The 13,908-nt window shown below is 37.9% G+C and overlaps 1 protein-coding gene across 2 annotated transcripts in view; it reads right to left on the reverse strand.

Annotated features, from left to right (window-relative positions):
* The window catches only part of LOC123556470 (phosphoribosylformylglycinamidine synthase-like), a 141,979-nt gene that overhangs the window by 18,683 nt on the left and 109,388 nt on the right, over nt 1-13,908 (reverse strand). For both annotated transcript variants that reach the window (XM_045347215.2, XM_053542692.1), the window contains exons 13-18: nt 10,189-10,320; nt 6,080-6,310; nt 3,555-3,735; nt 3,094-3,177; nt 2,150-2,305; nt 53-163 (exon numbers count right to left, since the gene is read on the reverse strand). In XM_045347215.2, the coding sequence (XP_045203150.2) occupies nt 53-163; nt 2,150-2,305; nt 3,094-3,177; nt 3,555-3,735; nt 6,080-6,310; nt 10,189-10,320 (895 nt within the window). The remainder of the gene's footprint in view (nt 1-52; nt 164-2,149; nt 2,306-3,093; nt 3,178-3,554; nt 3,736-6,079; nt 6,311-10,188; nt 10,321-13,908) is intronic.

Genomic DNA, 13,908 nt, shown 5'->3' on the forward strand with positions numbered 1-13,908 from the left:
TACAGTAATTTAATTCTCAAACATTGTTGAAACTATGATTAGTAGTTCATACTTTGAGAGGCTATATCAATACTGAGACCAGAGTTTCCAGCAAATGCCATCTCCAGCAAACATGTTATCACTCCACCATCACTTATATCATGTCCTGCTACAATCTTTCTTTCTGAAATAGTAATTTGCAAAGTTTCTTTGTTCATAATTTACCATTCCTGTCGGTCTAAGAAAATATTGATTTTGAAACAGAAAATGCTAATTTTGTAACAGTAAATGCTAATTTTCTAGCAGTCATAGACCTGAGGTTAAACATCAAGCATAAACCTTTTCTCCTCAATTTTTTAAAAACAAGTTCAGTTAAGAAATAATATATCTCATTTGTGATTTGCCATTGAATAAAATCATTGTTTGGAGTTCTGATGCGAAGGAACTATATCACGAGGGTGTAGCCCGACTGATATAATAATATGCATCTGAAAGACAAACAATGATTTTATTCAAGAGCAAATCACCAAATGAGATATATTATTTTGATTCTAACACGTTACGAAGGATTTTAAACTACATCCTTGAAGACCTCCATCAAATATTTGCCCGTTTTCTATTGGTTTCTTTTCCAGTGCGACATTATGCCATTTAACGCAATGACACAATAATTGTGACGTCAGAAAAATTAATTGTTGTATAATAGCAGTAGGCAGAGCGTTGGTCTACGGATCGTGGGGTCGTGAGTTCGATCCTTGGGCGGGGGGTATGTTCTCCATGACTATTTGATAAACGACACTGTGTCTGAAATCATTAGTCCTCCACCTCTGATTCATGTGGGGAAGTTGGCAGTTACTTGTGGAGAACAGGTTTGTACTGGTACAGAATCCAGGAACACTGGTTAGGTTAACTGCCTGCCGTTACATGACTGAAATACTATTGAAAAATGGCATTAAACCCAAAACAAACAAACAAACAAAATAATAACACACAATTTTCAGCCTTCTTTGTTTTATAGGAAAATGAATTAGGTTGTGTTAGAATATATAATTACTCTTAAGTTGTTAGAGATTGAACAAAGAGTTGGTTTCTAGCAGTCTATACAGGAATGTGGCCCTTGACCACAGGACCTGCTCAAGTGCTCCCAGGTGGTCAAGCCATCAAAGCTCTCAGTAGATATAAAAGAGTGGAATATTTTAGGAACTATTGAAACAGCATAAAAGCATCTATGAGAATGCTGTCATACCACAGATCAAACTCACAACCCCTGGTTTGGAAGTGTGAGACTTACGGCAGTATGATAGGACTACAAAAGCCGTGGTCTTTCTGTGAGCAGTCTGGATTGATCTTACTGCTTATTAATGGTTATCATGTAAAATTTTCTCAAAACTGCTTATCGGTAAGACTGACATATGATTTTGACCCTTGATCAACATACTTTCAGTTTATTCTTCATATACTTTAAGACAAAGTAGTATCAAAATCTTCAATGCCAAGAACTAGGGTTCAGACTGAGGAATAAAACAGCAGATATAAATCTGTACATTTCACGTTTTCTTTGTTGCTGTTTATCATTCAGTTAACCTACCACTCCTGAGTCACTTTCCTCACATATGAGATTGTGTGTACGTGACTGTGTACGTGACTGTTAGCTACTGTATAATTGTTATTAAAGCAACAGACCCTCCAGAGTGTGAAGACTTTTTATCACTTTCCAGCACTCGAAAATGAGTTTCATCTACAATCATTAGCAGCAAACTGACTAATGTTGACACAGGGATTCATAGAACACAGAACTTAAAAAAAAAAGCAGACACAATCCCCTCTTTGATTTTGCTAAACAAGAAATGCTGCAGCACTATGACCAAGACTGAGCCAAATCCAATCCCAACCTTTGTCTCCAAAAATGCTACACACACACCAAGTTTGCTGGCAACTGGTGTACACAAACAAAAGATAGATTTATGCTTTGTGTTATATGATGTGGGTGATGATGAGGAATAACTAGTTTAAGTTTGAAGCAAATCCATCCAGTAATAACACAGACAAAGTGAAAGTGCATCAAAACTTTAACAAAGGTATCTATGCGGATGGACATAGATGCAGACTCCAGATTGTGTAGGCTAGCTCACCATATACTTTGTTTAGACAACCTAAAAACTATACAAACCTTCAATAAGCTTCTGGGTGACATTGAAAGCAGATTTTAATACTTCTGGGTGGTCAAGATCAGGAGATTGGTTACCAAGCTGTTTGAAACACTGAGCAAATGCTGTTCCTCCCAGACGACACTTGCCACCACCAATATCAACATACATAATACTACCTGAAACAAACATGGACAGACGCTGGACTGATGAATATATTCTATAAAGGAACAGAACATTAGAGCAATAAAGAAAATATATGGTGAATTTGGTCAAAATAATAATCTGAATATAAAATAAGCATCAGAAAAAAGAACATATTGAAAATTACACCTGCATGTTCATCTGTATTTCCCATTATAATATTTTCCCAATAATTCTAAACTTTTATTAACACACTTTCACATTATATGGACACTGGCCTGACCAGTTCTAGAACTATCCTCTTGCTGTTGAGCAACAAGCAAGGAAGGTATCAGTACCATTTTACACCTCTTTGGCACGTTGCAGCAAGGCAGCGAACCCATGTCCTAACTCTGCCATTAGGCTACCAAGGTAATCTTTAAAGCAGCTACAGTCTCTAGATGCCATCTATAATTTGTTTACATCTTTTCTTTTTTTGTTTATTGTCACGACGACACAATTTCAGGTCATATGGCCACTTTCCAGCTGTTGGTTGTAAAAGGATTATTTCTGACTAACAAGTCAGCTAGATGGCTTCCTTAACCTTAATGAAAGAATTCTACTCTCCAAGCCAGGTTTCAACTCAATAGCAGCGACGGCAAACTAACTTGTGATCAGAGACCTTAACTACCGCGGTACTCGACCAAGGAGGCCTTAAATTTATAATTTCATTAAATTCTAACATTTTTGGCAATACAGTTTCAAACAGGACATATTTCAAATATACTTCACTTCAAATCAATTAAGTCTGCTAAACTTTGGGAATACCAAGTTGAAAATGTACCTTTTCCTCCTGGTGTTTTGAGATCTGGTGTAACTGTTTGTGTAATATCTGGACAACCCACATAGGCCGAGATCACCAGAGTACCTACAATATAGCATGTCAAATGAGATCTGGTGTAATATCTGACTTTTCACTTTTTCTCTTTCATACTAAGCCTTTCCTTTTTAATTGTTTGCTACATTCAGTACTTTGACTGTTTCACATTTTTCCAATCCTTACTGAGACAACAATACTTTACCCTGTAATCTCTACAAGAATATTAACACTATTCAACTTACTATGTACTACACCCACTTCAGTTACAATTATCATGGTGCTACATTTGGTATGTCAATCCCATACTGCTCTCGTACAAAGCCTCGCCTACATCGCAGCATTCCCAGTAATACTTCGCTCACAACAACTTTCACTTGCATCAAGTAACACTGTGATCATCCAATAAGAGTGGAAAAGAAACACACCTGGAGCCTTAACTGTCTTGTCACCAACGCGTGCAGCCATACTGAGAGAGTCCTTCCCTCCATCAACGGCAATACCCAGTTTCCCCATCACATCACACATTGCACGACAAGCATCCACCAGGCCGGCTCCTTCACCAGGTAGTTTGGCGGGCCACATCCAGTTACCACTACATTTCACATCCTGTATGGAAACAGTGCAGCATTAGTTAGAGATAGTATTTCCAACGACGTTTTTTACTTGTTCATTTATTTTTCTTTCAGAGTTTTTCACATTTCTAATCATTAGCAATGCAATGAAACTCTGTTAAATACACGGCAAGTAACCGATATCTCTTTGTAAGACAAATATTTACAGACAAAACTGCTTTAACTGTACCATCATGAAATTATTGCATTTCAGGGCTATCAAATCTCTTTTGAAATATTAACTTGCAAGCAGATACATTTTCTAAACTTTATACTATGTTTAATATGTAATCTTACATATCATTCAGAAAATATAATCAAAATTTCTGCTGACTTTAACAAGAGAACATTATACATGTATCACATCATCAAAACTGCATGCTAAAAGAAACTTTTGAACCCCCTAAAAATACAATATGCATGGGCCACAACTCTACTAACGATTATCCAACTGGACCCAAAGTAAAACTCAATCTGTTGATCATCATTGTACACATAACACATGACATATCAGGTCAGAATCACTAGGCATGACCCAAAATCAGATGGACAAGACGGCTCAACAAACTGAAAATAAGTTGTCCTGCAAGACCAGCTGCTTATAATTTTTAACTGTCCTGCTGCGATTTGTACTCACCCTGCAATTCGCTAAGGAAATATTATTTTTATCTAGATCTACGAGGATTGTTCAAATATGAATGCATCTAAGCACATAAAAATGTATCCTTGATAGATTTCAATGAAAATTTTATTTGGTCCCCACGAAGTATTCACCTCCAACAGATATGAAAAGTTTCAGTCTTCTAATCCAATCCTTGAAGGCATTTTCATAGTCTTTTCTAGGTATACTATGAAGACACTGGAATATTGCAGAACCGAGGTGTTTGCACTGCACAAATTTTCGACCAGAAAGGTATTTTTTGAGCCTTGGGAACAAAAAGAAGTCACACGGGGCAAGGTCAGGCGAATAAGGAGGGTGAGGGAGCACAACCTTTTCCTGCTTCAGAAAGTCTTGTACAATAGACGCCTTGTGCGATGACGCATTGTCATGTAGCAATCTAACATTGGCCAAACCAGTTGCGGGTCTTCGATTTTTGAAATATTTCTTCAGTTTTCGAAGAACTTTAGTCTTGTAAAACTTCGCATTTACAGATTTGCCTTTAGGTACAGCAACCTGAATGGCAGGACCCTGAGTTGTGAAGAATATGGCATACATTACCTTCTTGACACTCATGGTCCGCTTTGCAATGCATGGTCTTTTGCCAGACTTTGTTGCCCATACTTTGTTCTGAATCTTTCGTTTGGGCTCAAAAAAGTGAACCCATGTCTCGTCACCAGTGACGACATTTGCGAAAGACCGTGCATTGTAATTTGGAAACTGTTAAAGCAACAATTTTGCGCATTGCACGCGTGCCTTTTTTCTGCTCATCTGTCAACAGATGGGAAATCCATCTAGCACAGATCTTTCTCATTTTCAAATTACGTTTCAGAATTGTATGAGCAGCTCCTAACGAGATGCCAACCATACTAGCTATTTGCCTAGCGGTGTATCTTGCATCAGTAGACCATCTTGGCAGACGTTGCTGTTTTCGGCCGACAGCCATGTGGTTCATCTTCTGTTGAAACTAACCAACATTTGAATTTCTTAAACCAACGAATAACTGTCGAAAAAGACATTTCATTATGCCCATAAACAGAACATATTTCATCAAAAATGTCTTTACATCCTATGCCAAGAATATGATTCTTAATATAGGACCGTATTTTAACGGCGTACGCTGACCTTCTTCCAACCATTTTTGTATTAGTATACACAAGTAGGCAATGTTTAGCAAGCGACAGACACAGCTAAAGTGAACGGATTTTAATGGGTGTGGTATCAATGTAAGCGAACATGTTTATCTACCCAATAATCTTAATTTCCTTGTGATTTTCACATTATTGAGCTGGATAACATTCTAGATGCATTCATATTTGAACAATCCTCGTACTATGTCTCTTTTTAAAATCTGGAGAAAATGGTACATACCAGTACCTAGACTGCAGAGTGTCTACCTAATGCTCTCATAATGTGATACAGTTATAAATGGGATGCATTTTGAAGTTGCAGGCAATATTCACACTCGTCCTGCAGGAAGAGTACTACAGCAAGTTCCACCTCAAGAAGCCGATCCTGTTTGTATTTACTAGCTGACAAGTGGACTTGTGCCCTACTTCATGTTTTTTTTTCCAAACAGGCCAGCATTAATGGTTTTGAAGTTTAAAGCAAACATTTTTTCTATTCATTTTGGAAGACAGACAGAGATAAAATGTCCTTTTTTTAAGAAAAAAAAACTTACTCTGAGATCAGACACTTTAGCAAAGACTAGATTTGTCAGGGCCTCGCCTACTGACATTCTGGCCCCACATGCAGGGTCTATCAAGCCTTTGATTGGCTGTTCTCCAATGGATGTGGCCGATCCTCTTTTTTCCATGTATGACAGGGCTGTCACAGCAACATCAGCTAGTGGTGTGTGCAGGGGACCGACACACTGTTGCTGGGCAACCAAACCTGTGACACATCTATCTACCTGCAGAAATAAGAAGTTCTGTTGGGTTTAAAGAAATAAGTCAGGTCATATAGCATCTCTAGCAGTCCTTGCAATAAAATTTCGTTGGGCTTAACCAGGCCAGTATGTTAACAAGTGAATTCAATTAATTGGTATCCCCCGCAAATGGGTTGGTTAGAAATGGCAAAGAAATATATCGGGCAAAAAGTTAAGGATGTTACTAAGAAGCAAACAATTTCATTACATTTGAACTTAAAAGAACAGATGTCCTTAAGAGAGCACAATTAAGAAAGGAATTTGAAACATGGGTGGTGACATGGGGGGCGGGAACTACTTCACATGTTGATAAATATTCATGGAAGGTTTGAATTTTTTTTAAAAAAAGGAATTAAAAAAAAAAAATCTGTTTTTTTTTCATGTGGGGTTGTTGGGGAGAGGGGGTGACTGGGCGAGAGTTCAAAACTCAAATGTTGATAATAAATATCGATGGAAAATAAAAAAATAAAAAAAATTGTTGGGGAATGGGGGTGCATTATCAAGGTGGTGGGGATGACTGGGTGGAGAAGGGAGGGTACAACTTTGCATGTTGATAAATATTCATGAAGGTTTGTTTAAAAACAAGAGGACCATGATGGTCCTGAATCGCTCACCTATCCCCACATGACCCAGTTTTGAACTGAGTATGACGTTGTTATTTCTATTATTTGACATAGTGACCTAGTTTTTGAGCACATGTGACCTAGATATCATCAAGATAAAAATTCTGACCAATTTTCATGAAGATCCATTGAAAAATATGACTTCTAGAGAGGTCACAAGGTTTTTCTATTATTTGACCTAATGACCTAGTTTTTGAAGGCACGTGACCCACTTTTGAACTTGACCTAGATATCATCAAGGTGAACATTCTCACCAATTTTCATGAAGATCTCATGAAAAATATGGCCTCTAGAGAGGTCACAAGGTTTTTCTATTTTTAGACCTACTGACCTAGTTTTTGATCGCACATGACCCAGTTTCGAACTTGATCTAGATATCATCAAGGTGAACATTCTCACTAATTTTCATGAAGATCCATTGAAAAATATGGCTTCTAGGGAGGTCACAAGGTTTTTCTATTTTTAGACCTACTGACCTAGTTTTTGACCGCACGTGACCCAGTTTGGAATTTGACCTAGATATCATCAAGTTGAACATTCTCACCAATTTTCATGAAGATCCATTGAGAAATATGGCCTCTAGAGAGGTCACAAGGTTTTTCTATTTTTAGACCTACTGACCTAGTTTTTGATGTGACCCAGTTTCGAACTTGATCTATATATCATCAAGGTGAACATTCTGATCAATTTTCATGGTGATCTCTTGAAAAATATGGCCTCTAGAGAGGTCACAAGGTTTTTCTATTTTTAGACCTACTGACCTAGTTATTAACCGCATGTGACCCAGTTTCAAACTTGACCTAGATATCATCAAGGTGAACAATCTGACTAATTTTCATAAAGATCCCATGAAAAATATGGCCTCTAGAGAGGTCACAAAGTTTTTCCATTTTTAGACCTACTGACCCAGTTTTTGACCACACGTGACCCAGTTTCAAACTTGACCTAGATATCATCAAGGTGAACATTCTGACAAATTTTCATGAAGATCCATTGAGAAATATGGCCTCTAGAGAGGTCACAAGGTTTTTCTATTTTTAGACCTACTGACCTAGTTTTTGACCGCACGTGACCCAGTTTTGAACTTGACCTAGATATCATCAAGATGAACATTCTGACCAATTTTCATAAAGATCCCATGAAAAATATGGCCTCTAGAGAGGTCACAAGGTTTTTCTATTTTTAGACCTACTGACCTAGATTTCGACTGCACGTGACCCAGTTTCAATCTTGATCTAGATATCATCAAGGTGAACATTCTGACTAATTTTCATGATGATCCATTGAGAAATATGGCCTCTAGAGAGGTCACAAGGTTTTTCTATTTTTAGATCTACTGACCTAGTTTTTAACCCCACGTGACCCAGTTTCGAACTTGACCTAGATATCATCAAGATGAACATTCTGACCAACTTTCATAAATATCCCATGAAAAATGTGACCTCTAGAGTGGTCACAAGCAAAAGACGGACGACGGACGCCACGTTATCACAAAAGCTCACCTTGTCACTTTGTGACAGGTGAGCTAAAAATGACCAAAAAAAATTCTTGGGTGGGGGTTGGGGGAGTGACCAGGGCGGTGTGGATGACCAGGTGTGGGTACACAACTTCACATGTTGATAATAAATGTTCATGAGAAAAAAATGAAAGAAGTTTACTGAAATTCTACCAATTGGTTAGTATGTTATGTACAAATATGTGGATTTTTAAACAATTAAAGGGCAATAACTCTGGTTACTAAAGAGATCCTGATGAAATTGTGTGTGCCTTCAGTGGGGGATAAGAAAAGAAGGAAGAAAGAAAGAAAGAAAATACTGACGATCTGAAAATCAGCAAGATGACCAGTACTAATCTGTGATGACATACCTGTTTCCATTCTATTATCTAAATCATTACATAGCTGAGAAAATAGACTATGAACTGATTTGTTTTCATATTTGCTTTTGTTTGGTTCAGAGGCACACCAAGGCAATTTAGATCATATGGCAACTCCTCCAGCTTTTGATGGTGGAGGAAACCCAAGGTGTACCTACATGTATTGGCAAGGGTGGGCACCTGGACAGAATTGCTGACCTTCCACAAACCAGCCAGATGGCTTTGTCACACATAGAACTCTACACATCAAGCGAGGTTCCAAAATCACAAGAACACTGAAGTTGTTAATTTGTCATTAAAACTAAAATCAAACAACTAATATATCTGAGCTCAATCTATTGTCTGCAAACCCTAGACTGTATTTAACCTTTAGCTTGCTAAATTTCTAAAATGGATTTGTTCATCATTCAATTTGGGCAGTTTAAAGGGGTGTTCACTGACAATTTACCGACTGAATAGCGAACAGTGCAGACCAGGATGTGCAGGCTGATCTTGGTCTGCACTGGTCGAAAAGGCAGAATCACTTGCCGCCAGCAGGCTGAACTAAAAGGTTAACTAGCAAATTGAGAGTGCTATATTTTAAAAAAAATGTCCTTGTCCTCTACTGTGCCACTTGAGAACTACAGGAAATACTAAAGAAGTTTTTGTAACTACCAGCATTATTGATTACTATCCAGGAAAGCAAATAAATATTAGAATAGCTCAATATTGACCAACAAGTTATCATACCACATATAATCCCATTTATTTATAATTAGGTACAGGTTGAAAACCCAGAACTTTCAAATATTCCAGTTAACCATATAAGAGGATAATTTGGTGTGGCAAAAATATGACAAATGGAAATTCATTACATTTTTGTAAGGTATTTTCACACTATGCCATTTGCAGATATGCCTTAACAGACCTTTAGTGAACTTGGATATCCGGGAAGACAAAAACCTAAGCACCTTATTTATAGTCAATAAGTGGATTCTAAATTCAATCTGGGATAAAAAGAAATTGTGTGTAAACCTTATTTATGAACTAGGTTTTGCTGCTAAAGGACTGTTTAAGGACTTCCAAGAAGTTTAATGTTTGTTGGGTTATGTCACGCTGATAGTTTTGACATATATGACAACAGTTCAGCTTTCATGGTTAAAAATCCAAGGTGCACTATTTCAGGCATGGGCAGGCATTTGGGTAGACCCACTGAACTACAACCCAGCTGGATAACATCCATATATGACATGGGTAGCTCAAACCCAAACTGGGGATGGGCAGATGATGCAAAGTCAACTACCTTAAATAATCACTTGGCAATGAAGGCCCTGTTCCTTTATAGTAAGACCTTAAGCTATGCATATACAATGAAGGGAAACTTACCTTATTAGTGAGGTATCTTTTGCTGGCCACTGCAGGAAGTCTGAGGACTCTTTCTAGAACCTCTCTTACAGTCAATTCTGAGGCTACACACATGGGTTGCAGGGGTAATTGTGCATGGTTTAGATGGAACACCTGGAATAAATGCAACTACACTGAACAAGATCTGTCTGAGAGACAGCCATATCCCTAGCCACTGTACTTTACAGTGGAACCATGGTTAAATCAGTAATCAAGAAAGCAGAAATTCTGGTTTTGCACATCCTGTCATTACTATCTATATTTTACCCCCTTCAGTAATGGAAATGGTTCTGCCTGCATGTTCTGTACAATAAGGAAGATAATTTAAACGACAGAACTTTAGTTCTTGTGTTAAGCCCTCTGCAATCATTTTGTTGCCATCTATCATTACATCAAATTTAATTCTATTTAGTAAAGAAAAAGTAAGTACAAAAGGGGAAATAATTAAAAATAATTAATTAAAAAATGTTTCAATACAGGGTTTAGCTTCTTGCTCTATGCATTCTGTATCATTGCCATCTATCATAAGCTTATATTTTGTGACATTCTCTTCAGTAAAAGCACAAAAAGGGAGATAATTTAAAAATTACTAAAGCTATGGTTATGATTCTTTGCACTTTGCCTCATTGCCATCTATCCTTATCCTATGCTGACTCATTTCATAAATTTAGTATCATCAATGTGGATATTTGGAAATATTACACACTACATTTCACAATGATTAATTTTAAACTCAGCTGGTGTTAATTTATTTTTTATAAACAACTGGTCAGGAAAGAAATGCCAATGTTGCTACAGGCTATAGTATTAACTATATTTAGCTTGACAGAAATGAAAATAGACATTTAACTTTGCTGTATTTCTCAGGACTCGACATTAAGGGCTGCCCAAGGGCCATGGGCAGATAAAAGGTGAGTCTGGACAGGCTAAATGACGAAGTCAATTGTCTGTTGGGCAAGTAAAAATTTATGATTGAAAGCATGTAATATACAAGAGGGCCATGATGGCCCTATATCGCTCACCTGTTATCATTGCACTTGAGGACAAGAAGGTCCAAAGGACAGGAACAACAATGGGAAGAAGTTTAACCAAAATGAAAAAAAATTCTTACAAGGTACAGATATGTCAAAATACACCTAAAAATTGGAGGTACCATCCATGTTGTACCACAGAAAAGTGGTCTCGGACTTTCCCTACGGCCAATAATAAAAAAGTTACTAAAAATAAGCTATTTCTAGTAACGTAAAAGGGAAGTAATAAAAACAAATTACTGTAAGTGAACAAAAGAAGGATCTGCCAAATAAATCTGTTGACATAAATGAAATTTCAGATCAGTATCTTCATTAGTTACGGAGATATATCCATTTTAATTTGAAATAAAGGGAGGTAATTTGACATAAAATCAGTCCATAGTTATCTACCCTGATTGTCTCAGTCCAACTAATGACAATTATGGAATTTTAAATAAGTCCTATAAGTACTTACTGATATAAATCCATTTTGATTACAATCAGGGGAGGTAATAAGATATAAAACAAGAGCTCGTCGAACACGAAATGCCCCCCTTGATGCATTTAGTAATTGCACAAGGAACAGAAATTATATGCACATGGTAAATAAGTATATGTAAACCATGTGACCCACAGGGCGGAGCCATATTTGACCCTTGGGGAATAATTTGAATAATCTTAGTAGAGGATCACTAGATGATGTCATATACAAAATATCAAAGCCCTAGGCCCTGTGGTTTTGGACAAGAGGTCTTTCAAAGTTTTTTCCTATATAAGGCTATATAAACCATGTGACCCTAGGGGTGGGGCCATATTTGACGCCAGGGAAATAATCTGAACAATCTTGGTAGAGGACCACTAGATTTTGCTACATACCAAATATCAAAGCCCTAGGCCCTATGGTTTTGGACAAGAAGATCAGAAACCATTTAACTGTTCCTGGCCAATGTGACCTTGACCTTTGACCTAATGACCTCAAAATCAATAGGGGTCACCTGCTGGTCATGACCAACCTCCCTATCAACTTTCGTGATCCTATACCTAAGCATTCTTGAGTTATCATCCGGAAACTGTTTTACTGTTCAGGGTCACTGTGACCTTGACCTTTAACATACTGACCTCAAAATCAATAGGGGTCATCTGCTGGTCATGGCCAACCTAACTATCAATTTTCCTGACACTAAGCCCAAGTGTTCTTGAGTTATTGCCTGGAAACCATTTTACTGTTCCTGGTCACTGTGACCTTGACCTTTGACATACTGACCTCAAAATCAATAGGGGTCACCTGCTGGTCATGACCAACCTCCCTATCAACTTTCGTGATCCTAGGCCTAAGCGTTCTTGAGTTATCATCCGGAAACTGTTTCACTGTTCAGGGTCACTGTGACCTTGACCTTTAACATACTGACCTCAAAATCAATAGGGGTCATCTGCTGGTCATGACCAACCTCCCTATCAACTTTCATGATCCTAGGCCCAAGTGTTCTTGAGTTATCATCCGGAAACCGTTTTACTATTCAGGGTCACTGTGACCTTGACCTTTGACATACAGACCTCAACATCAATAGGGGTCATCTGCTGGTGATGACCAACCTCCCTATCAACTTTCATGATCCTAGGCCCAAGCGTTCTTGAGTTATCATCCGGAAACCGTTTTACTATTCAGGGTCACTGTGACCTTGACCTTTGACATACAGACCTCAAAATCAATAGGGGTCATCTACTGGTGATGACCAACCTCCCTATCAACTTTCATGATCCTAGGCCCAAGCGTTCTTGAGTTATCATCCGGAAACGGATAGGTCTACATTACGACCGACCGACCGACCGACAGACCGACCGATATCTGCAAAACAATATACCCCTCCTTTTTCAAAGGGGGGCATAACTAGAGCTATCACTAAAGGTGATGAATGTACCCCCAGCATGCACTGACACAGTACATTGCAATTTGACGCACACAAGATTGCATAATTATGTGGACTGTATGTATACAGTATAGTAACAAAAAACAAAGTCCCATAACTATGCAGAATATTTATCTAAAAGAATGTAACATGCACCATGCACAACTAGGGTTGGTACTGATCACTTGTGTGAAGTTTCATTAAATTGTGTGTAAGGGTTTGGTAGATTAGGCACGCACAAGATTGCATATGCAGACTGTATGTACATAGTATGTTAACAAGAAACAAAGTCCCATAACTCTGCAATTTTTGTCGCTGAAAGAACCTAACATGCCTCATGCACAACTACTGTTGTTACTGATCACTTGTGTGAAGTTTCATTAAATTGTGTCAAGGGGATGAGGAGAGATGGTGCGCACAAGATTGTGTCTATGTATATAGTATAGTAACAAAAAAAACAAAGTCCCATAACTCTGCAAATTTTTCTTCTGAAAGAACCTAACATGCCCCATGCACAACTACTGTTGTTACTGATCACTTGTGTGAAGTTTCATTAAATTGTGTCAAGGGGATGAGGAGAGATGGTGCGCACAAGATTGTGTCTATGTATATAGTATAGTAACAAAAAAACAAAGTCCCATAACTCTGCAAATTTTTTTTGTAAAGAACCTAACATGCCCCATGCACAACTACTGTTGGTACTGATCACTTGTGTGAAGTTTCATTAAATTGTGTCAAGGGGATGAGGAGAGATGGTGCGCACAAGATTATGTCTATGTATATAG

The sequence above is a fragment of the Mercenaria mercenaria genome, chromosome 5, assembly GCF_021730395.1.
Source record: "Mercenaria mercenaria strain notata chromosome 5, MADL_Memer_1, whole genome shotgun sequence".
Lineage (NCBI taxonomy): Eukaryota > Metazoa > Mollusca > Bivalvia > Venerida > Veneridae > Mercenaria > Mercenaria mercenaria.